Source organism: Camelus dromedarius, chromosome X (assembly GCF_036321535.1).
Source record: "Camelus dromedarius isolate mCamDro1 chromosome X, mCamDro1.pat, whole genome shotgun sequence".
NCBI lineage: Eukaryota > Metazoa > Chordata > Mammalia > Artiodactyla > Camelidae > Camelus > Camelus dromedarius.
This window is the reverse complement of record NC_087472.1, coordinates 49,141,748-49,157,072: the sequence shown is the minus strand read 5'-3', so window position 1 is coordinate 49,157,072 and position 15,325 is coordinate 49,141,748. Positions and strand designations below refer to the sequence as shown.

The window sequence follows — 15,325 nt, the reverse complement described above, 5'->3', positions numbered from 1 at the left end:
GGGCAGATCTGATCGAATTGTGCAGTGTAAGAGTAGTTTAAAGCAACCAAAAATTTTTCCCTTTATGTTTCAAGCTTTGAAATACACACACACACACACACACACACACACACACACACACACACACACACACATATGTATGTATGTATATTTATTTATAAATATACATATATACCTTTCAGATATACGTGTATATTTGAAAGCTGTTAAAAAACATCAGACTCTACTTTTTCTGCATAGACCCAGCTTCATCATAGACATAATCTTATAATAATTCTAAATATTATATTCAGTGAAGATTTTAGATTCTTCGTTCAAACTAAAGTTCTTATGATAGAAGTTGAAAAAAAATCCTCAAGTACTAGGGTTATTAGCGAAAGTGAAAAAATGTCTGTAGTGTCTCTGCTTCAACATCTGCCATTCCATATGGATCTATAAATATTTGTAACAAATAGTGGGTGAAAGAATTTCAACATTAATAAAATAAGGCTGAATTTGTCAGGAAAATATAAGATAGGTTTTTCCTGCTTTTTTTTTTTTTTTTTTTTTTTTTTTTAGTAGAAAGCACACTTACCTTAAACTTGCAATTCTCCATGGGAATAAAAATGTAGCCTCAATTAAGTTTAAGGGAAAAAATGTGACTCAAATAATGAGCCTGAAGTCTTCCAACTACCTAGGAGCTAATCTGACAGGTTTGAGTTGCAAAATTGCAAGTTTGTTTTTTGTCTGGTTATTAGGAAAATGAAATAAGAGACTACAAATCCTTAATTAATGGTTGCTATATTAACTAAATATTTCAATCAATATACCAGAATAAATTTAAAAAAAAGAAATTTCATGGGCAAATCTTGGAATCAGTGTACATTCAGTTCAATCATTTTTCTTAAACATTTGGTATCTAGAAGGCTAGCATACTTTCAGATTTAGCCAATTTTTACTTTGGGTCTACTATATGCTAAGTACAGGGCTAGGTGCTTCCATGTTTGTTTTGTCATTTAAACCTCCCATAAACACTCTGGTAGTTCTTCCTGTTCTACAAATAGGGATGTTGAAGTTTAGAGATGTAACATTCCAAGACACAGAGAGATTCAGTCGTGTTCATTGTGTTTTAAGTAGAATAGCAAAATCATACACTTTAGGAGCAAAAAGTTAAAATAAGAAAGCGGTGGTATCTGGTGATTAACCTCTGAATAACTATTGAAGTTACTCTGAGTGATACATTTGTGCAACTTTGTAATTGATTTTTTGAAGTTATTACTCTTTGTCATATAGACAAACTATATTTGTCTAAAATAATTATTAGAGGAAATCACTACAACTCTTCAGTTTACAAGTCTGTGAACTCATTTTAATTTTTATCACAATACCAGGCACAGCTCAGTATTCAGTCAGTGTTTCTGATAAAGTCATTAAGTTAGATGTGAATATTGAGTAGAAGAGAATAAAATTGAAACAAGTCCTACAAACTAACTAGAATTGAAGAGGAGGAAAAGGCAATGATAAAACATGAAACAAAATAGCACATTCATTTGTCCTAGTGATGACATTTACCCTTCCCTGTTCCTTTGGCTGTATCTTGTGAGTTACTTTATTATTATTTTCATTTATTATTATTATTTTATTAAAAAAACAACCTTGTTCATCAGATGATATTCGCTCTCATGGCAATAAACAACATCGAAAAACAGGACTGTGCACTTGATGAAGGTTGAATTGAGCATCATTAAAAGATGCCTGCTTCATTGATAAAACTTCAAATTTTCAGAGGAGAAGCAAGTTTTTGATGGTCTTAGTGACTACATTATACAGGAAAGAAAAAATGTGAAAAGTGCAGTGCTTTGCTCTAATAATTCAAATTTATTTTAAAGAAAAATTTAGCTTTGCAAAATAATTAAATTAAATGATTGGCCTCATTTTGAGCTGGCTAGGTTGACAATAGTATTGTGATTATGATTTCAAGACTCATCTATTAGGAAAACCCTTATTTTTTTTTCCTGTCATCAAAATATGGTTCCTCAGTGCCTTAGTTTTTTAATTTCCTACTTAAAACAGAAAAATCAGGATTCTCACCACCGTGTGTGCTTGCATGTTTGTATGTCTGTGAAAGAGACAGAGAGAGAAGAGATAATAAAAAAAGAATGTTCTCAATTTTATATCATTGGTACTGTGGTAACATAAAAATTATGAATATTCACAGACTATAAATAGGTATAATTGCAGAGTTATTAGTGAGTCTATCAATATAAATGTCAAACCTGTATAATTATCTACATACTCTTCATTATAGAGTTTATAGGAGGTGACAATTTATAAACTGTTATATAGACTGTTCTTGCCAAATTTACCATGACAGTGGTGTTCTGATTTTGAATCATCTTTGATTTTTAATCTTAATCCTGTCAAAATACCCACTTTCCATCTTTCATGGATACAAGGAAATAGTACTTAAGGATTGATCCATATAACTGCTGTTTTCCTTACTAAACAGTTGCTTCTGTTAAATTCATTCTTGGAAAAGTATTTTGCTTTTACCTGTATAGACTCACTTTTTTTTTTTTAACTTTTTTCCCCTCTGATTCTGTATTACAAACAGGTTCCATTATACGTTTTTTCAGTGTAATGTAAATTGGTTTTCAGCATCTCTAGGTCTGTAGAACAGGCTAGTTGATCTGTCTCCAATTTTATGCAATTTCTCAAAGCTGCAAATATACATAATTTAGTTATCATTTGGAATTTCTCTAATTGGTTAAGACAACAGTTAAAAAGGTAGTGTAATAGGAAGCAATATTAATCTTCTTTAAATGTAGCAAAATTGACTTTTATATAGCACAGTGGTTTCTCAAACTGTGGTCCCCATACCAGCAACGTGAACCAGCAACTGGGCACTTAGGAATTCCAGCTGCCAGGCCCTAGACCTATTGAATCAGAAACTTTTGGAGTTGGGAATATTTTTAAAGATCTTCAGGACATTCTGATGAATGATAAAGGTTACCAATCACTGACCACTGATGTTAAGATGCTGGATTAATAACTTATTCCCTTGTACCTTCCACCAATCCTCATCCTTTCTACGCAGATATGTTAAGTAAGCCAAAAAAAAAAAAAAATCAGTGATTTTAACGTTAGCACCTGAATTGCCAGGTCAGAGTAATAAATTTCTCTTCCTGATTTGTGCCAGATCAAGAAGAGAGTTTTCTTTCCTGGTTGATGGAAAGGGTTGCACATTTTCCGGCAGGGAAGCAAAATGAAAAATCTACTTTACAGCCTCTGCAGTCAGCTAGATGACTGAACCCCTAGTAAGGGTAAAAGCAGGATTATATTGGAACCCTGAGGCCATTTTACAGATAAGCCAAGGTAACAAAACATTATCACCTGGAAGGGTCAGCTGATTGATGGAAATGTGTCCTCTCTCTGCCATTTTTCTTAAACACATCCCACTTTATCTCTATGCCCACTGCTGCCTCTTGTTTGCCAATTTCTAACACAATCTCACTTATGTACTCCTCACTCATTTAATGTTCTCCCCTCTACAACCTTTTTCACAGAGGTATCCAGGAGAAGGTACTTGTACATGCCTCTGATGCTGTTTGGTTGTTTATATTAGAAATTCTGATCTGTCTTGCAGTTTTTAGATCAAACTCTAGTCTCTGTATGAAACTTATTTCTATTCTGTGTCCTCAGCCTTTTTCTATTTCTAGGCTGTAGAAAACACAGATGTACTTCCAAACAAATCAGTCAACTTTATCTTTGATGCAACAATATATCATCTTAAAGATGATGGAAAATTATGTGTATGGGCCAGAAGATTTATATTTTTACTATTTTCAGTCCTCAAAGGACTATGATATGCAGACAGTTTCAATAAATATATAGTAGACATGCTTTGATAACTATATCAATTATTTTTCAAGATTATAAAATTTTAGTTTGTCACAGTATCTGTAGACTATAGCAATCATTTATTTTATTGGAAAGGCTGAGAGTTGACAATAAACTTTTTACCTCCAGTCTCTCTTTCTTTCTTACTTTCACCACATACTTGTGAAAAAACTTTTGAAATTAATATTCATGTACAGTCTTGTTTTTTTGAATAGAAAAAAATGGAATCAGTCTGATGATTAGAAATCTTACCTCAAGCCTTAAGATTACCAGTCTATGTATCCAAAGTCATTACAAGTGTTGTAGACCCAGTATAGTTCCTATTCTGAATACTGAGGAAACAGCAGTGAGAAAATGAAAATTAAAAAAAAAAAAGGTCCCCATTCTTACGGAAAGTATATTGTAGTCAGATGAAACATGTAACAAAAATAGTAAATTAATAAGTTATATTGTCTATTAAATGGTGATCAATTTTAGAGAAAAATGTATGTTAAGGGAGTGGAAATCAAGGGACAGGCTGCAGTGTTAAATAGTATGTTTGTTGCCGAAAGATCAGCCCCCATCCCTGATGAGCCAAATAACTCAGAGACAGGGTCTTGGAGCTTAGAAGAAGAGGCAGCTTTATTGCTTTGCTGGGCAAAGGGGACTCACAGCAGGCTAGTGCCTTCACAACTGTGAGCCCACCTTGGGGATGGGGCAGGGTGGTTATACAGCCATAGCTCAAACAATAAAGCATGGATAACAATCAATAGAATCATTTTCTTCTCATAAGACTCAGAGTGGCATCACGGTGTCTCCAGACGACCAAGTCTATAGAGGCTAGTGGTTGTCGCTCTTTCATTCAATTTCTTTATCTCATAAGTACCCAAGGAGTGGTCTTCTTGGTAATTCAGGCTATTTTGTAAGGTTATAGTCCCGTGACCTTCTCCCTGGAGAACAACTCAGAAACCAAGTATGATTATTACTTTTGATTACTGGAGTAAAGCAGAAACAGTCAAATTAATAGCTTTAGTTTTAACAATGGGCCTGGAGCTGTGAATAGCAACCGGTTAGTCAGGTCAGTTGACCATTTTAAGGGCAAGCATATGAATAAGCTATCTGTTAGCCTAAGTGTGGCCATTTTATTAATCCTCCTTCATGTATGGTATAGATTTCACTAATAAGGCGACATTTGAACAAAGGACCAAAGTCAGGAACCTAAAATTAAATGGAGGACTCTAAAACATACCTTGTAAAGTAATGTGTTAGCTCCATATCTTGAATTTGACCTTATTGCCTTATTAAGCATATTAAACTCTCTAGTAGAAGTTTAGTGCAGAAAGACAGATCTAGTGCACTGTCCATTCCTTGAGATTTTCTTGTATCATTCTGGGACAGCAGTTCTCAATCAGTATTGACATTTGGTCCAGATAATTCTTCGGTGCAGATGGAGACAGGGGGCGGGGCATCCCTAGCCTATACCACAGACCCCTACCCTTCAATTTTTGAGAGTCAAAAATGTCTTGAGCCATTGCCAAATGTCCTCTGGGCAGCAAAATTGCCTCCCCCATGCTGAGAACCATTGACCTTGACTTAAGAAGTCTCCTCAGACCTTTGATAACTGAGAAAATAACATTGGCTTAATTTAGGGTGAAGCCAGACTCATCTAATTATTAGCTAGAAAAGGATCTTTCCAAACATGTTGCCTGATGAGGTGTTAGTGGATGCTTAAGTGGTCAAGTACGTTACTGTATTGTCCCCTTCCACTCCTGGGAATTTTCAGTTAATACTTTATTTAACAAACTGTTCTACTGCATTTACTTTGAGTCAGGCATTGTTCCACAAACTTTACAAATACTCATAAATCTTTATAAAAAAACGTATGGGATTGGTATATAATTATCCTAACTTTACAGATGAGTAAATTGAGGCACAGAAAGATTAAAGAGATTTTCCAAGGACTAGCAAATCAGAGCAGGGTTTCAAATCAAGGCAGTCAGGCTCCAGCATCTTTCTCTATCATCACTAAGCTCTCCCTGCCTAAATTAACATATAACATATGTTAATACTTTGAATTAGCATTTTAAAGGCTGTGGGATATTCTGCTTTAATAGATTTAGCAAATTAAAAAAAAGAATTAAAAAAAAGAAACAGTCTGCACAGTGAGATTTCAGATAAACAGCAATCATTTTTTAGTATAAGGAGGTCCCATAGAATGTTCTGACATACTTATATTAGAACATCATTTGCTGTTTATCCGAATTTCCAGTTTCACTGGGCACCCTGTAATTTATCTGGCAAGCCTTGCTTTAAGGAAAATTAACATTTTTAACCCAGTTTCTTTCTACACTAGTTTGAGCAAGGAACCTTTTCTTTTTGTCACATCTAATAGCCTAGGGAAGTTCCATGGACTTAATTCTAAGGACAGTGGAAACACTTTTCAGCTAGAGAGCATGAATAGATTAGTTTGAGTGCTGACTCCAGACCATTGTCATCTCTCCTTCTTGGAACTCCTAGAGTCATTTAACAATCTATGCCACGTGATTTCAAGCCTAACTGTACTGTTCTGTAACTTGTTGACTTTTTCCCAAAATAATGTGTCAGCTTCTTAATAACAGGGGCTGGGTAGCATACTTCTTCAAACCCTTCACTGGAGGTAGTATTTGTTATCTGCGTACTATTTTATCTGAAAGATGATTTATTTCTACTTTGTAACTTATAAAGGAGCCTGTGTTTCCAAATTGCTAATCTAAGGTTCAAGAGCAAAATGGAGCCATAATTTGTTTTAGAAGTATTCTGTCTCACTTGCTCAGACTGGTGACCTTTCACTCCTTTGCTACTAGTTTTCTGCTTGCATTTAGGAGCACTGTTTCTTTTTTGCCTCCCTGAAGAAACGTTAACAATTTGGGGATCAAGTTTTTCCTTTTCCAACATTTGATGATGGCAACACTTGAGTCATTGTTCAACGCAGACCATGAACACTTCCTCATATTCATGCACGTCAGATCATTGCACAGCAGTTGGTCATTTTGTTGTTGTTATTGTTCCTTAGTTTGGAAGAGGGAAGCAGGTGTCTTGCTTGTGCCGAATGTAATACTAATGACACCAACAAAGGCGAGTCCCTTGGGCCAGCTGTATTTAGGGGAAAGCTCTCAAATCAGATAATGAAATTGAATTTACTTGTTAAAGAATGAAAACAGATGACCTGGTAGGTGGCTGCATTTTTCCACTGCTGAGTGAGTCAGCTCTGTTCAGTTTCTATTCCTGTATCACAATCCTCAAAGCCCAGAGGAAAGAGGAAACACTTAACCCCATAGAAAAAGTGGGAAAATAACCACTCAAGTCATATAGAAAGTCTCTAGCATCCTTGACTTGAATTTTTAGGAGGTCTTTTCCATTCTAAGCATTTGCTATATGTTTATCTTTTTTTATCTACAAATAAAGTTCCTGTCAACTTTTACATCTCTTCTTCTGGGCCCTGAGTAAGAAATTAAAATTAAGAGCTTGTTCTTTAAATGAATTTCCAAGTGCCGTTACAAAGTATGGCAGGTTTAACAAACAGGTTCAATAAAAGCGGTCTCTACTTTGCATCAACAAATTAAGAGGTTGCTTGTATCCTCGGCTAGATAGCAATTGTTCTACCTTTATCTTCTAGTTTATACCACTGCACCATATGTGTTTATAAAGATTTTAATGTATGCGTTTTGAACACTAGCCTTTTAAATCAAAGTGCTCAATCAAAACCCTTTTCTCCTGGAGTACAAAGAGATGCTCTTATTTCACTGACAATCTAGATTTCTAGGACTTGCCCATATTTAATTTCATTACCAATTAGGATTTCTCAAGCCTACCTAATAAATTCCTCCATACATAACAGTGCATCTGTTCAAACTCTGAAGAAAATGTGGATGCCATTCGGATGTGATGACCTATTACATGATTGAAATAGATTCCTAATGCATTTATCATTCATTTTTGTAGCATGTGATTTAAATCAGAAAAAAAATGATGAATGGTTTGACAGTTTCCACTTATATACACCAAAACATAATACGCTTCAATTCATTTTTGGCTATTTTGGACCTTAACATGCAATGTGACCTTGGTCTGGAAAAGCGTGTTTGGTTTGCACAGAAACTTAATCATCAGAAGTCATAAGTAGAATCCTTCTTCTTTACTGCTCTTTTCTAGGACTAGGAAATTTATTGCTTGTGGGACAGGTAGGATATGAACAATGGGCCAAATAGAGTCCAGGGTTATCTCATCTGTGTGAAAACTGCTGCTGAAAATCGATGTGACCTCTGCTACACTGTCATCCCAATTCCCACCCTCTGTGTCCTATTTGTCTTTTGGTGGAAGCTTAGATCTGTGTGCTGTCTCTATGTGTCTCTCTTGGGCCAGATTATCAAAATGAATCATTGCCTGCATACCTCTTATATTTCTATTTATTTTCCTGGTGTTGACTGGGCCTGATGAAATATGATTCTTTTTGCATTTGATCCTCACTGCAGCAAGCAGCACCTAATTCAGCTGTGTCTATCTCTTTAAAGAAGAGTAATACTATTTTGAAACTTCAATCTACTGTACAGCAACATTACAAACCATAGACCATGCAACCTGTCTTTATAGTCAATACTAATTTTCCCTTCAGCCAATTTAATGGCATTTCTTTCATCTCCAAACAGAAGACTACTGGTGATTTTAAAGTTGTTCTAATTCTGTTTTATGCATAATGAATGTATCGCTTTCCTTTTCAGGTATTTTGTTTGTAGAATATCCCTTAGTTTCTTACCACTGATGTTACATGTGTGTGTAAAGTGATACATAATGAGGAATCCATAATTTTAAGAACTTTCCCCCATACAGAATATTTATTCAGGGGAAACATTACATTATATCTGAATCAGCCTGAAGTCAGTGTTCTAACTTTGTAGCAGTTCACTTTGTAAAAACAGATTTTCCAGGCTACATAAATTCATACTTCATGATTTATAAACATCAATTGAAAGGTGTAGAAACTCCTCAATTATTAACAATATTGGTAGATCATTATGAAGTCATCCTATCCACTGAATGCACTCATGTGTGGAAGACAAAATATTAGCTAAATACAGACTTCAAGCAATGACAATAAAGCATGATATTGCTTGGTTAGCTGTTAAGAAATATACCTTAGAAACATTAGAGCTGCTGTCTAAGACATATTTTAAGATTTAGAGCTGTAATGGGATATTTCCAATGTTCTAACCTTGTAGTTTAAATGGATCAAAATTTGTGCTCTTTCCCTCTAGAATACTTTGCTTCTTCCAAAACTACTACTGAAAAGAAAGGAAGGAAGGAAGGAAGGAAGGAAGGAAGGAAGGAAGGAAGGAAGGGAGGGAGGAAGGAGAGAAGGAAGGAAGGAAGGAGGAAAGGAGGGAAGGAAGGAAGGAGGAAAGGAGGGAAGGAAAGGAGGGAGGGAAGGAGGGAGTGAGGAAGGAAGAAAGGAAGACATGTTCTCTAAGAGGTTAGGCTTAATTTTACAAGTGAGTTCTGTAAAACACATGCAGCAGGCATTTATGATCAAAATATTATTTTTAAGTTTTACTACAGAACAATTCCTGGGAATATGCTCATCACAGTTTCCCGTGCGAAAAGAAAATTAGCAGGCTGTTTTATGCATACTATTGAATTCCTTAAGACCAATAAGTACATACTCTATAATATTTTGGAATCAAATAATGTGAAACTGTTGATTCTCTAAAATAATCATTAGCATCTTTTATCCCTATAGGTTTTATAAAATTAGAATTTGTAAAGGTGATCTATATTAAGAGCCTTTTGTTCAGAGATAGTGCTATCCCATTAAGTAATCGCACAGAAGTTCCCGCAATTGTATGCCTCAGCTTCCCACACAAGAAATCCCACAGCAAACCGTGATGACTGTGAAATCAATGGGGTTCAAGACTCTGCACACTACATATATAGATTGCTTGCTAGTGACAAACGAGGTCTAACTGTATGAAAATCCATATTCCTATCCCTCCAGGAACCAGAACCAATAGCTAGATTTTTGTTTTCAAGCCATGTGAAAATCAGTTAGGTGTGGATTCAATCCTAGTTTTATTCTTGAATGAGTCTCATACTACCTGGGGTCACTGAAAATTTTTATGACAAGAGAAATACATATCTGCATACTTTGCTTGTGCTCAGTTACTGAAATAAAGTGACTAGAGTAATTTTATCTGCGGTGCTACGATTCAAGTCATCGTGCCCTGCTATTGAAGCCATTTAAGAATACCAGGGTTTGTTTGGCTACATTCCAAGATTACCTCTTTGTAGCAGTTTATTTTTACATATGTCAAACAAAAGCCTAAATTCCTAATTGCAGAGGAAACTTTGTTATCTGGTTCATACATCTCACATAAAAAAGAATTTCAACTAGAATTGAAGTAGATAGCCAAGTAGTTAGCTTCTCAGAGTAGGAGGAATTTCCTTTTGTAATTAGATAGATCTCTGCAAAACAAATCTGAAATATCTTATTAGACAAATATTCTATTACTGTCTCTTCATCTGAAGCTAAGAGGGAATCTCATTAAAGTAATGAGAGTGTAGAAGAAGTTAATATAAAAAGGAATGGAAAGATAAACTTTGTATTTTTGCACTATAAGTAATTTTTTTTTCCATAAGAAATATTCTTCAAAAAAAAAAGGTAACACTGGAAACAAGCCAAATGCCAAACTAGTGAATGGTTAAACAAAAAGCAATACATCCATGCAGTGGAAAACTTTTCAACAATAAAAAGGAATAAACCACTGATACATGACATGACATGGATGAACCTCAGAAACATTATGCTAAGTGAAAGAAGCCAAACACAAAAGACCACTTACTGTATGATTCTCTTTATGTGAATGTCCAGAAAAGGCAATCCTATAGAGACAGCAGAGAGACTGGTGATTTCTGGGGCTGGAGGTGGGGAAGGAGATTAATTGTAAATGGGCATTAAGGGGTACTTTGAGGGTGATTGAGATGTTCTAAAATAGATTTTTGGAGATGGTTGCACAGTTCTACAAATTTACAAAAATCATTGAAACATACCATTAAAATAGTTGAATTTTACTATATATAAATTATACCTCAATAAAAGTGTTAAAATGGAAATGATATATAGATGGATAGCTAGATTTAAAGAGAAAAAATAAAAAAGCAATGTATGCTTTATCAGGAAGTGATCTGATTATTTAATTTATAGTTATTAATAAACATATCTTAAATTTGTTTCTCCAAATTGTATGCCTCTTTGGCAGTAAATGTTGTTTCATTTTCACTGATTCTTTACAGAAACACTTATTTTGAGAAATTAGAGTCAGCTGAGAAATAGGTATGACTTCCAATTATGTGTTTTCCACCATTTCGTTTTAGAAATCTTTATAGATGCCATAGAGGTCAAAGAAACATAGTGAAAAACGTGAGCTATTAGTTTGTGAACTTTCTGATATTAATTTTGTTTTTTTGCAGAAGAGGTACCCGTTCAAATTCCAATGATGAAGTCACCCTTGGACAAGATCCAACTGACTCCTGGGCAGGCATTGCCTCCTGGATTCCCTGGACCATTCATTTTTGCTGATAGTCTGTCCTCTGTGGAGACTCTGTTGACCAACATTCAGGTCAACAATATTTCTATAAACAAAATAAATGTAATACAAGACATTAGCACCTACATAAATTATTTCATATTTGAAAAATTAAAACAGATAAGATGAACTGCATGTCATTTGCTGTACTTTGACAGGGTCTACTGAAAGTGGCTTTGGATAATGCTCGCATCCAGGAGAAGCAGATTCAACAGGAAAAAAAGGAACTGAGAATGGAGCTGTATAGAGAGAGAGAAATTAGAGAAAACCTTGAAAGACAACTTGCAGTTGAGCTTCAAAGCAGAAGTAAGTTTAACAAGTTCAATATGATGAACAAGTTAACATCATGTTGGAGATATTTTCCATAATAGTAGAAATAGTCTCAGGGATGGCCTGGAACTGCCGAAAACAAATGACAAGCTAAGAATCAAATACTGTGTGCAATCCACAAGGTAAGATGTTTATACTATTTCTCTTTGTAATTATATATAATGAGTGAGATCTACACTTCAGATTTAGAAACATGAATATTCTTAGTTTCCTCAAAATTTCATAAAATACACCTGGAGATAGATAGATATATATATAATCTAACATACATATATTTGTATATGAAATGTTTACTCTTTGCCAAGAACAATGTTACATTCTGAGGTTAGAAGATAAATAAAAGTCAGTCTTTGTCCTTGAAAGATGTACATTTCAGAGGACTAGCACAAACAACCAACAAATTTCAAGACAAAGTGGTAAGAGCAATGATGCACATTATATATGTATATATAGAGAGAGGGTAGTTAGTTCAACTTGGTATTGGCAGGGTGGATGGTTGAGGAACGCTTTCTGATGCTGACACCTAAACCTGAGTCTTGAAGAATCAGTAAGCCAAGAAAGGGCATGAGAGTACCTGAGTGATCTGGCCATTCTAGACAGAGATATCAGTGAGCATAGGTATGGAGGCAAGAAGCCTCAAACATGGGCAACTGTATAGTTTGTTATCACTATGGCTTTGAGCTTTATGAAGTGAATGGTGGGAGATGATGGAAAAAGAAAGTAGAAGGTAAATTATAAAGGACATTTCTAACCAGGCAAAAGAGTAGCTGTAGGTTATGGAAGTATTAAAAGATAAGCAGGGAAATAATCTGGTCTGATTTCAATTCGGTAGACCACTCTTGGTGTTGAGATAGATTAAAGGGGATTTGGCGTAAGACTGGAAACAAGGAGACTGTGTAAAAGGAGACTGCTCTCACCCAGGTAGTGGTGATGAGGACTGAAGTAAGGTAGGGTAAGTAGGGATGGAGACAAAAGGGAGAGAATGGAGAAATGTTGTCCACAAATAAAATTAACTTGCCAACAATGGGTAGACATTTGATAAGCTACAGATGTAAAGAATGAGATGACTTCATATCAAAGCCAAGAAAATTAAAAACTTTAGCCAAGAATTCCCACCTCTTCCTTAAATTTACCATAAAATAGTAAACAGCAGCATGAATGGCTATTGCAAATTTCAGCTTATTTCCCTTCTCTGCTTACTCTTCTATGGAAGGATCACAAAGCAAGACTTAAGTAAAAGAGTTAAAGAGTGGGAAGGAGAGGCAAAGAAAGGGAGAGGAAATTGACAACCTGGATAATGCCTCCCTAAACAAGGAAGAATGACTCCAGTTGAGTGAAATCCACTAACTTTATACTATTCCAAAAATAGCATATTATATTCCAAAATTTGTGTCAACAAATTAAAATTTTACTGTGCATTTCCCTTAAGGCCTAGGAATCATTAGTCTAGGTCAAAATGAAAATTCAGTCATTGCATTGAAAAGGAATTAAACCTCTTCTTATCTTGCCAAATTCATTAAATACTACTAAGCAAAGGCTAAATTGTCTTTTTAAAGTTTGGAGAAATTTGTTTATTTATGATGTTTGGTATACAATATGTATTATGATTAGCAGTCATTAAAATACATTTCTTTAGTAGGGAAATTTTTTATACTAGAATACCAAATAATCATATGTTAACTATAATAACATTCTTAAATTGACTAATGAAAATCTACTACATATATTAAAATTGGATTCTAACTTCTAGGGATCTATTCATACTGATTTCTGTTTATTAACTTCTTATAGACTCTTCAAGTCTGTATTTATCATTGATATCACATCTATTGTCTTTTTAAAAGTCCTAGATATAGTATATGTAATATGGTATCTATTATCAAACTTACCATGAAGCATTTGTATTTAATAAATTTAGCAATTTTATGATATAATAATAATACCACCACTAATATTACTACCACCATTACTACTACTGTCATTACTGTCACTTCTTCTACTACCATCACTACTACTCCTCCACTTAGCTAATGCTTGACAACTGTCTGCTATGTGCTAAACACTGTTTTTAACTTTTTACTTCTTATGACTAACATAATTATAAGAAATGACTCTGTTATCCTCATTGATTCAAAGAAACTATCTACTTCATCTCTATGAATCTCAGCATCACCATCTATTACAATAGTTGAATTGAGTGATCACTTAAATTCCTTTCTAGTTCTCTAAATATTTTATACACAGTAATCCAACTTTTATGATAAAGGGTGAATTCTTTATCCGAAGTCATATGATTTAAAAGAAAGAGGGAAGAAATTGATATTATGGTTAAAAAGTAGTGTCTCCTCAACTCTAGAGAAAAATAGTAATACTATATATACATATATAAAAAACACTTGTAAAACTATATTTATAGTGAGAATCACTATGAATATCTTTTCTTTTCAGTTAAAGAAAGCAATGTTTCATACTTAAATATTCCACCTAACTACATTTTTGTTTCTAGTCAGAACATGTGACTTGAATTAAACATTCATATATGTACATTATACTGTTCTTTGCAATTAAACAATTAGAATCATAGAATGATAGAACTACAAGAGAACTTGGGGGTCATCTGTCTTTGTCCTTGACTAACTATATGGTCCCCAGGCTTTGAAACAATTACCTATATGATCTTTAGCCCTCAGCCTATAAAAACTGCTAGTTCTGTGATCTTGAGTAAATGTCTTGACCTCTCAAGGAGTCAGTTTCTCCATCTATAAAATGGAGATAACAATATCTTTCTTGTTGAGTTGCTGTAAGGCTTAAATGAGATATAGTCCCAGAAAAATGTTTGGTACATGGTAGGTCCTAAATAAATTATAGTTATTATTATTTACTTATATAATTGTAAATGTAATATGCTGTGGCATTGTTTACAATATATGGAATCATAAATTTCAAGGGAATCAACATATAGAATACTTTTAAATAAATAATTTTACAGGAATCAAATTTTTGTCTTATCAAGGACATTGTTATACATTAATTTAAATAAATCTATGCTTCTGACTTAAGTAATTTTCTAAATGCTTTAAATTGAATGATGATAATTAAATATAATTATGATAGTAAAATATTTTTATGTTCAATCTCATTTAATAGTCTTGTATCAAAAATAAAAGAAGCCATACATTTTCATTTTTATTCCAAGATTTCCATCTTGTTATTACCTTACACCTCTGAATTTTTGTCTTAAATAAACATAAATTTAGATGGGTAACTGAGTCTCTTCAAGTTGCTGAAGGTCATTTATGTGAAAAGTCATTGAACTGTGAGATAAATACAACTGAAACTCAAATTTAGCATCAGATTCAGTTTAGTGCAATCAAAATATTTTAATTATATATGAATACTTTTAACATTTAAAAATATCACATAATTTATAATTTTGCTTAATGTTCCTTAAATATTTTTCTATTGTCATAATATCAATATCTTAATTTTTAAAAACCAATTTAGGGAGAATATGACGGCTG

General features: G+C 33.9%; 1 protein-coding gene across 2 annotated transcripts in view; it reads left to right on the top strand.

Moving 5' to 3' along the window:
• Positions 1-15,325, top strand: part of DACH2 (dachshund family transcription factor 2) — a 496,681-nt gene that overhangs the window by 468,053 nt on the left and 13,303 nt on the right. For both annotated transcript variants that reach the window (XM_064483001.1, XM_031446133.2), the window contains 2 exons: positions 11,359-11,507; positions 11,633-11,780. In XM_064483001.1, coding sequence (XP_064339071.1) covers positions 11,359-11,507; positions 11,633-11,780 — 297 coding nt within the window. The remainder of the gene's footprint in view (positions 1-11,358; positions 11,508-11,632; positions 11,781-15,325) is intronic.